The following is a 12254-nucleotide window of genomic DNA, read 5'->3' on the forward strand; positions in this document are numbered from 1 at the left end:
AGGGCCAAAGGGACACATTCCAGGAGGTATCCAGCCATGAGTTTTTGTATGTTTACAGGCTTAAAGGGAAATGAAAAAAACAAAATCAACTTCATATTCACTATCTCCAGCACCACCCCAAGATCAGTATATGTGAAAGTGGCACGTTTTGTGGGAAAACAGATAGAGGAAGATAAGCGTTTCCAATGACATCATCGGTGTGCATCATGTGATTTTATCCAATTATGAGTAGGCATTGCTTACTAATTGCCTGTTAATTGTATACTAATTGGTTGATGAGGTCATTGGAAACACTTATCTTTCTCTATCTTTTTTACTACAAAACACAGAAAAGCGCCATTTTCACATATGTTGATGTTGGGCTGGTGCTGGAGATGCTCAAAATGAAATTGAACAATTTAGAAATTTTTCTTTAAAGGAATCCGAGAATACATCATGCAAGACAAATAACGTTGGTGAAGGTAGCAATCATAGGTCTTTTCATTATTGGACTGGCAGTGGTTCCGGATTTTCTGGAAACCCGATTTGCCGTTGCTAAAGATACAGAGATTTCTGCGCATGTGCATGATTTTTAGCTGCTGGCCAGTGCCCATTCCACTGCCTACGTAGCTGCTGCTCAGTGCTCCGCTGCCATTTCCCCCTCCTTGATCAGTGATGATTATTGCATGTATTCATGGAACTGTGTATGACCAACACCACTGTTGCCACTGATAGCAGAGACTGAGGGGTCCCCGCTGGCACATCCACTGTCTCGGAATTATTCAGAGGTTCTGTACACTCTGTCACAGTATAGAAGTTAATTTATATGTTGTCCTGATTCTCTATTGGATTTGCCTGGGATCCCTAGAAAGCCATTCAGAGTGTACGGGACACCGCTGTTCAGAAGAATAGAGCCCAGTTAGCCCCCGCCAATTCTTCCAATTATGGGGACCATTCCCCCTCCTAATCCTGACCTCTGCTCTTTGATGCCCCCACCCCTGCTCTCCCCTCAAGCACCGACATTCCATGGATCAGGTTACAGTCTTTTGTCTTCCTGTTTTTCAGGTGTGATTGTGAGCAACTCCTCTTTGTGTTTATTCAGATTTTTGTGAAAATCTGAAGAAGGTTGTGGTGGAGGGGATCCTTGTTGGCCAAACCACTCACTTTTGCCTCTCATTCTAAAACTAAAGATCAACTTCTTGAGCACAAAGACTATATGCTCTCTGGTCTAGACGGTTATAAAGATTATCTGTGGCACTGCATCAGTTCATAAATAATGTTCCATTATAGCTTTCCAAGTTGAGTAGCAACTGTGAAGAAAATACCCTCACTGTGTCAGAGTATGAAATGGAATACTGCCCATGATTATGAGACCTTCTCCTGCAAACCTAAAATGATGACAGCTCTCACAACAGTAAACAGCATACAGATGTTGCTCTCACTCTCTCTTCAGTCTCTGCTTGAACTCAGTCTTTTTAAGTGAACCTCTACCTCTAGTAACCTACAGGGACCAGCAGGAGGACATTTCTGGAAGAGGTCCAGTATCTATGGAAACAAGTTGAGGTGGTAGGCATACAAAAGAGAGAGAAAAATGACAGGAAATGATCTCACAAACACTCAAACACTCCCCCTCTCTGATTGCAGGGACTGACTGCTTTTATTAGGCAGTTAGACTGCTTCTTTTCTGGATCCGGACTACTACTGTGAAGAGACACTAACACACACTTTCTAAAACACACACACATTATTCTTAGTAATGTAATGTAGTATTATAATATTGTAATGTAATGAAGGAGCAATGTAAATGTGTATAATGCACACTGTTTTGTTTGATAATGTTTTGTCTCTGGACCCCCAGGAAGAGTAGCTGCTGCCTTGGCAACAGCTAATGGAGATTCTAATAAACTACTAAATACACACAGAGTGGGATCGTTAGATTGCAGATGTCTGTTTCAGTGCTCTGTGGTCTCCACATGGTCTTCATTTCTAAAATGAAAGGAGCACTGGAACTATGTCAGCCTTCATTGAATGCATTTCCTTTGCTATCTTCAATTGATAAAAAAAACATTCATATTTATCAGTGCATTGATGATCAAGAAATATTGGGAAGTATTTAATTAAACTATTAGTGTTAGTATTTACCAGTTAATTACTATGTCATTTATTTATGTTGGACACAATATTTGTCCTCTTATATTTGTTCCCAGACACAAACCCCAATGGACTGAGATAACCCAGCATCACTCTGACACAGCCCGTTGATCTCTCCATGTAATTATAGCTGCTTGACACCAGTCATAATTACATTTTAGTCAAACGTGGGATTTATGACTGAATGAGCACTCTGAGGCTAAATCAAATTAAGCTTTTGTATGCTGGTGAACCAGCCAGCCAGGCTATTTTACTCTTGTGAGTGCCCTAAAAATAAAGGCTGGGCCTTCATTTAACAATTGTTTGATATAGTTAATATCAAGAGTGCACATGCATGAGTCCCTATAATTTATACCTGAGAGTAGGAATATCCAAGCTATGGATATGAAAGATGTAGTAGTGTCAGCAAAAATCCAAATAATCTCATAAATTGTCGCTCTTGTTACTGTTACTATATCCTTTTAAAGGTTGTTTCAGCCTAATACAAAAGAGGGATGTTCAAGCACATTAATCTTTCGGAATAAAAATAATCCCCATTTTGGACCACCAAATCAAAGTTTATTAGTCGCAGGTGCAGAAAAACTCTTTGTTATCAAATTTGAAGAATTCGCTATCGTATTAGATTCCAATTAAAGGAGGGCCATCTCTCAAATATATTGTGTGTACCTGAAGAGAAGCAAATGAAAATACCCAGACTTTGACACGAGCTGTTACAACACAATGTTAATAATCCCCCACTTTTTGTGGGCAGTTAAGCATGTTCAGTGGGATGGCTCTGGGCCTGTGATGCCATGTGTAGCCACTCCCAGTGAGATGAGTGAGAAATGGAACAGAAGTGCTGGGCTCACCTTAAATGACCCTGGAGAGAGGAAACAGGCGTGATCTGAGAAATTAAGTATTGCTTTCTATCATATTTGGTGCCCACCCTACCATTTTAGAGGGGGACAAATTCATAATAGTAAAAATAATTAAAACTGTTCTTAATACCATGATACTAATAAACAACATGTAACATTCAGTGCCTTGCAAAACTATTTTATTGTGTTACAAAGTGGGATTAAAATGTATTTAATTGTAATTTTTGTCAACAATCTATAAAACATATGTAATGTTAAAGTGGAAGAAAAATTATATTAAAAAATGATAATAATCAAAAAGTTAAACTAAAATATATTTGTTACATAAGTATTCAGCTCCCTGAGTCAATACATGTTAGGAACACCTTGGGCATCGATTACAGCTATATGTCTTCTTGGGTAAGTGTATAAGAGCTTTGCACACCTGGATTGTGCAATATTTGCCCATTATTATTTTCTAAATTCTTTAAGCTCTTTCAAGTCTTGCCATAGATTTTCAAGCATATTTTAAGTCAAAACTGTAACTTGGCCACTCAGGAACAGGAAGAAGCAGGTTTTCCTCTAGGATTTTGCCTGTGCCATCCCGTTTCTTTTTATGCTGGAAAACTCCCCAGTATTTTCCAATGCCAAGCATACCTATACCATGATGCAGCCACCACCATGCTTAAAAATAAGGAAGCAGTTACTCAGTGATGTGCTATGTTGGATTTGCTCCAAACATAAGGTTTCGCATTTAGGCCAAAYGTGTATTCCTTTGCAGTGTTTTTTTGCATATAAGATGCATGTTTTCAAATATTTGTATTCTGTATATTTGTATTCTTCTTTTCACTCTGTCATTTAAGTCATTATTGTGGAGTCACTACAATGTTGTTGATCCATCCTCTGTTTTCAATGAACTCTGTAAAATGTAAAATGTAAAACTAATGGCCTCATGGTAACATCCCTGAGCAGTTTCATTCCTGTCCTGCAGCTTAGTTCAGAAGGATGACTGTATCTTATGATGTGTCTGGGTGGTTTAATACATTTACATTTTACATTTAAGTCATTTAGCAGACGCTCTTATCCAGAGCGACTTACAAATTGGTGCATTCACCTTATGACATCCAGTGGAACAGCCACTTTACAATAGTGCATCTAAATATTTTAAGGGGGGGGGGGTGAGAAGGATTACTTTATCCTATCCTAGGTATTCCTTAAAGAGGTGGGGTTTCAGGTGTCTCCGGAAGGTGGTGATTGACTCCGCTGTCCTGGCGTCGTGAGGGAGTTTGTTCCACCATTGGGGGGCCAGAGCAGCGAACAGTTTTGACTGGGCTGAGCGGGAACTGTACTTCCTCAGTGGTAGGGAGGCGAGCAGGCCAGAGGTGGATGAACGCAGTGCCCTTGTTTGGGTGTAGGGCCTGATCAGAGCCTGGAGGTACTGAGGTGCCGTTCCCCTCACAGCTCCGTAGGCAAGCACCATGGTCTTGTAGCGGATGCGAGCTTCAACTGGAAGCCAGTGGAGAGAGCGGAGGAGCGGGGTGACGTGAGAGAACTTGGGAAGGTTGAACACCAGACGGGCTGCGGCGTTCTGGATGAGTTGTAGGGGTTTAATGGCACAGGCAGGGAGCCCAGCCAACAGCGAGTTGCAGTAATCCAGACGGGAGATGACAAGTGCCTGGATTAGGACCTGCGCCGCTTCCTGTGTGAGGCAGGGTCGTACTCTGCGGATGTTGTAGAGCATGAACCTACAGGAACGGGCCACCGCCTAATACATCATCCACAGCCTAATTATTAACTTGACCATGCTTAAAGAGATATTACATGTCTGATTTGTTATTGTTACCCATCTACCAATCACTGCCCTACTTTATGAGGCTTTCGAAAAGCTCCCTGGTCTTTGTAGTGGAATCTGTGCTTGAAATTCAATACTTGACTGGGGGAACTTACAGTTGTTTTATGTATGGGGGACAGAGGTAGGGTTAGTCATTCAAAAATAATATCAACCCCTATTATTTCACACAGAATAAGTCCACGTAACTTATTATGTGATTTGTTAAGCCACATTTGACTCCTGAATGAATTTAGGCTCGCCTAAACAAAGGGTCTGAATACTTATGCACTGACTATATTTTAGTTATGAATTTTTTATTTTGTGTCGATTGTTGACAAAAATGACAATTAGATCCATTTTAATCCCACTTTGCAACACAATAAAATTGGGAAAAATCCAAGGGGTCTGAACACTTTTGCAAGGGACTGTATCAGAGGCAAACTGGAGTTATTGTGTTTTAGATTAGAAGCATTGATTGCATGTCTGGGTCGGGGTAGAGGGGGTTGACAAACGTACTTTGCACTATGAGTGAGTCTGCATTATACTGGAACAGATGCTCAGTGTAGCACCATTTGCAACACAATAGCCCCCACACAACATGCTAAATGAAACAGTGGCCATAAACAACAAAAGTGTCCAAAGTGGCTTGGCGCGGTTTGTGCGAGTGTGTGCGCATGTATTTTTGTGTGTGTGGGTGCAGCGAGGTTTCACACACACAGACACACACATGCAGACAGAAGATGAATAAAATACACTGCCCAGACCCTATCCCGACCTTTAACCAAATTATCACTATCTGTGGGTTGGCAAACAGCAACCTCAAATATGTCTAATTCTAATTCATAAAAGCATCCAGGTGTTACAAAGAATCAACTTTAAACATATGTATGAACCACAGGACGCTGCTGAGAGCATGTGTTTGATGTATTTGATATCATTCTACTAATTCCGCTCCAGCCATTACCACTAGCCAGATCTCCCCAATTAAGGTGCCACCAACCTCCATTGGTGTCACGCCCTGGCCTTAGTTATCTTTGTTTTCTTTATTATTTTAGTTAGGTCAGGGTGTGACATGGGGGATGTTTGTGTTTTTTTGTCTAGTCTAGGGTGTGTGTATTGTCTAGGGGGTTTTGGTAGAGTTCATAGGGTTGTGTTCAGTGTAGGTGTTTATGTAAGTCTATGGTTGCCTGGATTGGTTCTCAATTAGAGACAGCTGTCTATCGTTGTCTCTGATTGAGAGTCATATTTAGGCAGCCATAGGCGTTAGGTAGGTTGTGGGTAATTGTCTATGTGTAGTGTTTAGTGTCAGCACTATTTGTTTATATAGATTCACGGTTGTTTTGTTAGTTTGTAAAAGTGTTTGTTTCGTCTTCATTATAAAGAGAAGATATATCATTATCACGCTGCGCCTTGGTCCTCTCTTTCACCTAACCACGATCGTGACAATTGGTATGAACCTGAAAAGGACAAAAGACATTATGGCAGCTTCATTAAATAGTAAAACAGTCTTAACGTCAACAGTGAAGAGGCGACTCCGGGATGCTGGCCTTCTAGGCAGAGTACCTCTGTCTAGTGTCTGTGTTCTTTTGCCCATCTTCATCTTGTCTTTTTATTGGCCAGTATGGGATATGGCTTTTTCTTTACAACTCTGCCTAGAAGGCCAGCATCCCGGAGTCGCCTCTTCACGGTTGACATTGAGACGGGTGTTTGCGGGTAGTATTTAATTAAGCTGCCAGTTGAGGACTTGTGAGGCATCTGTTAGTCAAACTAGACACTCTAATGTACTTGTCCTCTTGCTCAGTTGTGCACCGGGGCCTCCCACTCCTCTTTCTATTCTGGTTAGAGCCAGTTTGCACTGTTCGGTGAAGGGAGTAGTACACAGCGTTGTACGAGATCTTCAGTTTCTTGGCAATTTCTCACAAGGAATAACCTTCATTTCTCAGAACAAGAATAGACTGACGAGTTTCAGAAGAACGTTATTTGTTTCTGGCCATTTTGAGTCTGTAATCGAACCCACAAATGATGATGCTCCAGATACTCAACTAGTCTAAAGAAGGCCAGTTTTATTGCTTCTTTAATTAGCACAGTCTTCAGCTGTGCTAACATAATTGCAAAGCGTTTTCTAATGATCAATTAGCCTTGATCAACTTGGATTTGCTAACACAACGTGCCATTGGAACACAGGAGTGATGGTTGCTGATAACGGGCCTCTGTACGCCTATGTAGATAATCCATTAAAAATCAGCCATTTCCAGCTACAATAGTCATTTACAACATTAACAATGTCTACACTGTATTTCTGTTCAATTTGATGTTATTTTAATGGACAAAAAAAATGATTTTCTTTCAAAAACAAGAACATTTCTAAGTGACCCCAAACTTTTTTTGAACGGTAGTGTACATATGAGATGAGTAATGCAAAATATGTAAACATTATTGAAGTGACCAGTGTTCCATTATTAAAGTAGCCAGTGATTCCAAGTCTATATATATATAAGGCAGCAGCCTCTAATGTGCTCGTGATGGCTATTTAACTGAATTTAATAGTCTGAATAGTCTGAAAGCTGTTTTTCAGTCTCTCTGTCCCAGCTTCGATACACCTGTACTGACCTAACCTTCTGGATGATAGCGGGGTGAAAGTGGCTCGGGTGGTTGTTGTCCTTGAGGATCTTTTTGGCCTTTTGGCCTTGGATGCTGTAGGTATCCTGAAAGGCATGTAGTTTGCCACCGGTGATGTGTTGGGCAGACCGCACCACCCTCTGGAGAGCCCTGCGGTTGCGGGCGGTGCAGTTGCTGTACCAGGCGGTGATACAGCTCAACAGGATGCTGTCAATTGTGCATCTGTAAAAGTTTGTGAGGGTTTTAGGTGCCAAGACAAATTTCTTCAGCCTCCTGAGGTTGAAGAGGTGCTGTTGCGTCTTCTTCACCACACTGTCTGTGTGGGTGGATCATTTCAGTTTATCAGTGATATTCAATAGTTCTTCCCGGCTGTATGTAATAGCACAAAAACATTTATGGGATAATAATGTAAGAAATAACACATACAAAACGAAATACTGCAAATACTAAGTTTCCTAAGAGCTAGAAGTATGGCAGTCCTCTCTGTCGGCGCCATTTTCATTCAGAAAATATTTGTTTCTAAACAACTCAGAAAATACTACATAGTTAATCCCATGATCACCGCCTGGTATGGCAACTGCAACTGGCAATTTGCAGTCAAAACATTATTTGTAATTATGTTTTGTCCCCTTGAACATCCGCTCAACAAAAAATCGGCCCACAGCTGAATCAATTTTATTTTTTTACATTTATTTAACTAGTATAAACCATACCATAGTATAAACCAACCATTCTGTATATTCTATTATGTCCATATTACTCATATTAGTTTTTATTACTCTTTTTTTCTTCTATCTTTTACTACTACTTGTTTTTTTAAATTGATATTGTTATTGTACTGCATTGTTGAGGAGTGTTAACTCATATTACTCATATTAGTTTTTATTACTCTTTTTTTCTTCTATCTTTTACTACTACTTGTTTTTTTTAATTGATATTGTTATTGTACTGCATTGTGGAGGAGTGTTAACAGGTGAGCATCTCCCTGTATGTGTGCACTTGATCAATAAACGTGTTCTTTTATTTTGATTCCCCATCTAATAGAAATGTGCCTGTTTGTATCCCAAGCTTTACTCTGGACCAATAATTGCAATGGTTTATATTTAGATACATGGATCACTATGAGATATACATGAGTTATTTACAGCGCAGATATGACATATTACACAGTCACAGTGAATAAGTGTAGGTAGCCTACTGGCTGTGTGCTTGTTATAGGCTTACACATGTAGCTATTTTATTCAAATACAAAATGCGGCACTTTGTTCCTGATCTTTATGTTTAAATAGAGACGTCTAACCAGCCAAGAGGTGTGGTTTACTTAGTAACTGGTTTCACATTAGCGTCGTTGTGCTGTAATCTGATACTTCTCTCTCTGAAGAAAAAGAGCGCACTGAAGACAAAGGGGATATGGGGCTTTAACGGGGTTTTATGCTTCTAGATAGGCGAAATGAGGGACAACATGCTTCGAATACAAATACATTAGTCAAAATCAAAACAAAAAAATCAAGGGGCAACAGTAGGCTTTTCATGAGAAAAATATGTTGTTGAATGTAAGCAATGCTTGCAGTCACACAAAGGGACGGTATTCATCAAAGCCACTTGAAGCACTTGGCATAGGCTATTTCTTACACGAAACGCCATTAAAATGTCAACATGTAATTAATGAGATTGAATAACAATGTTTCTAACACTAAGATAAATGACATATAAATCGACATCATGTAAAAACTTTCTTCACGCTGGTAACTTCACAGCGGAGTACACCCTTTAAATGTTTGACCATTAGGAGAAAGAAAACTGGGAGGAGCTTGATAGGCGGGACAAATTCCAAAGAGTGACAACAATCTGTCCAATTAAAACCGCTAAAACATGTTGCTTAAATTTGGATTGCCCAATCACGTTTTCAATCGACCAGCTCCATTCTAACTAATGGATTACAGTCGAGCCTAACAAACAGATGTAACTGGTTTTCATCACTCTCTTCTCCTCTTCTCAGCCTCTCACAGAAATCACTGCCAGAAACATCGAGGCATCAAACACAGTATTTATTTCGGAAACATATCATACCCTTACATTCAACTAAATATGGCTGATACCGCAGTAGACACGACCACAACTACCGAGATTTCAGCAAAGGTGAGTTCATGAATTTGACTATACGTTAGTCCACGTTACTAGCTAACGTACTCTTCACTTTAGCCTGTGTGAACACCAACTAGCTAACTTTAGCTTTTATAGCCATGTAATAACCAAATAACTTAGGMTAATGTTAGTCATTGTCAATGACTGAAACATAGTAGTTAGCAATATTGTATGTTGTTCTCAAACGTTTAACTAGTTATTTAGTTGATAAACTTTTTCGATAGCTTCATTATTTGCTTGTGACTTTGCTAGCTATGTTAGCTAGCTGGCTGGTTTGCCGTTTAATTTGCAAGCTAAATGCTAAATGTATAGTTTATTGCTAGCTAAATAACGTTAGCTAAACAATCCCTCAGAAAATAGAATGCGCTCGAGCTTCACGGTTGAGCGATGGCGGGAAGGGCTCGAGTCTTTCAGAGCGCGAGTGGAGTGTTCGCCCTAATCATGTCTGGTGAACGGCGACTCAAATTCCCGATGCCTTCCATTGTAGGCACTTTGGCAGTGGTCGGACACACTCCACTTGTAAAGATCGGTGATATAAATAGAACGCCTACTATAATTTTTTWAAACATAATCTGAACTAGAGAAGGGCTGCTTTCATTGGCAACGAGTATATAGACAAATCGTTTTGGACATGCGACAATTGTACCTATCAGTGAGCTAGCAAATCAAGTAAAACATATTTTCAGGAGCTCAAAGAGAAGAAAGAGGTTGTCGAGGAGGTGGAGGAGAAGGAGAATGGCAGCGGGGACGCACCAGCCAACGGCAATGGAACAGTGAGTTGAAGCTGAAGCTTATTCCCTCGCGAGCCTCATGGCCTTTTGTCTCGGCGCCCTCATCATGCAGGTGTTGTCAGACTCCGCCCCTACTATTTCCATGCATGCTATCCCACAGCTCTTTGTTTAGTTTGTGAAATGGCACAGATGTTTTCTCAAGAGATCGCAATTGGCCCTCATTGCGTTCCCTTCCCCTACTCTCTGGGGAATCAAGTATAAACTGGAGCATGTGCCCTGTTTTAACTCTGAAGCTTGTTGGCTGTGACTCATGGGCTATTATTTTAACTTTTTTCTGAAGACTATTCTAAATTAAGTTACTTGGATGTCATTCTGCATACGATGTACCCACATTTATATGACATATTACAAAGTTACTCAAATTCTTTGTTTCCTTTCCTCCAGCACACAAATGGTGCAGAGACAAAGACAAATGGTGCAGATGATTCTGAAGAAACCCCTGTGGGTGAGAAGGAAGAAGAGGATGGTAAGTTCATGTTTCCTTTTGGACTCGCAGCTGGATTAAAAAAACATGTTTGTTTGATACTTGTGAAGTGTCTGAAGCCCTTGTTTTTGCTTCATGTATGAAATTGATTGCAGGAGAGGGACTGGATGCAGCTAAGGATGCAGAAGAAGTTGCTGGTGAGGAGGTTGACCACCCTGTGAAGTGCCCAGCTGATGAGGGTGTTGACCACCCTGTGAAGCGCCCAGCTGATGAAGAGGTTGACCACCCTGTGAAGCTCCCAGCTGATGAGGTTGACCACCCTGTGAAGCGCCCAGCTGATGAGGAGGTATGCTTTTGTCAGATGATTTTAAAACGCAGTCAATATAATAGATTCACTTTTACCATGAGACTATCTTTATGACTGTTGTATATCTGGTCACTAAGTTCCCACTTAAAACTTGTATTTTTTCCCTTCAGGACCAAGTGGAAACAAAAAAACAGAAAACAGAAAACGGTGAATCAAAGGAAGCTGAAGTGAAGGCATAGTGCACAGAGTATGTACCCCTCCGCAACGCTGTCTACATGGCACGTTCAACTTCACCTTGTAGAGCTTGTGCTTTATGTATGCTTTACAGATTTTGTTTGTCCCCAAGATATTACATTGCACTGGAGTCCTAAAACATAGAGGCCTCTCCTCTCTTTTTATAAACTGTTATTTATTGGTTTCTTAAGCAAACGTAAAAAAACAAAACAACCTGTGCAAATAGAATCCGTGCTATTTTATCAGTTTGGTTATTTTGTATTCGTATGAGTTAAGCACATTCTCTACATAGTTAACTGCTGACCAGCTGATTCAGAGACAGACAGCTGTAACCTTCTCCACATGTTCAGGGTGACTTCTCAGATTCACTGAAGACCAAAGATAAGTTTTAAGCAGGGGCTAATGGACTATTGTTAGCATTATTAATTCAGGCTTTTTTAATCCTTTTTGTTTACTGCTGCTAGTAGTTAATCCTTTGCCAGGCTGATCTGTTAACACAACAGATGGCACAAATGGAAGAACGCCTCCATGATAAAAGACGCTTGACCCTGTTTGGGGGGCTGGCTTCTGCAATGTTAATTACCCCCTCTTAAATCTTAAGGCTTTGGTCATGTTCTGTATGCATTTCACACAAGTTTGTACCATTTGTACCCAAGATACTGTTTGTTTTTTTGGTTTCATTTTAGGTTATTATGTTATGTCTGGGTGACCCAGAAATTGTGTCTACAACGGTCTTTATCAACATCATTCCCACCCTGGTGGGAATTCCCACTCTTCTTGTGCAGTTATATTTCATGATTGCTATTTGGTTGCTTCGACCACTGCTTTGTATATTCTGGTTCTTGATGATTAAATAAATCAGTCTTGTCTTTTTACCCATTTTTTAAATTTTGCATAGACTGATAGTTCAGTGTAGCTTTTCACGTCTGTTCTTAAA

General features: G+C 40.3%; 1 protein-coding gene across 2 annotated transcripts; it reads left to right on the forward strand.

Annotated features, from left to right (window-relative positions):
* The first annotated feature begins 9347 nt into the window (after positions 1–9347).
* Positions 9348–12192, forward strand: LOC111969764 (prothymosin alpha). Of its 2 annotated transcripts, XM_023996014.2 has the most exons (5): positions 9348–9555; positions 10248–10334; positions 10737–10818; positions 10932–11122; positions 11254–12192. In XM_023996014.2, the coding sequence occupies exons 1-5, from the start codon at positions 9505–9507 to the stop codon at positions 11320–11322; spliced, it is 480 nt and encodes a 159-aa protein (XP_023851782.1). In that variant the 5' UTR covers positions 9348–9504; the 3' UTR covers positions 11323–12192. The 2 variants fall into 2 exon arrangements, with proteins under 2 accessions (XP_023851782.1, XP_023851791.1); XM_023996023.2 differs by lacking the exon at positions 10248–10334 and having other exon boundaries at positions 9355–9555.
* The last annotated feature ends 62 nt before the right edge of the window (positions 12193–12254 follow it).

Source organism: Salvelinus sp. IW2-2015, linkage group LG1 (genome assembly GCF_002910315.2).
Source record: "Salvelinus sp. IW2-2015 linkage group LG1, ASM291031v2, whole genome shotgun sequence".
Lineage (NCBI taxonomy): Eukaryota > Metazoa > Chordata > Actinopteri > Salmoniformes > Salmonidae > Salvelinus > Salvelinus sp. IW2-2015.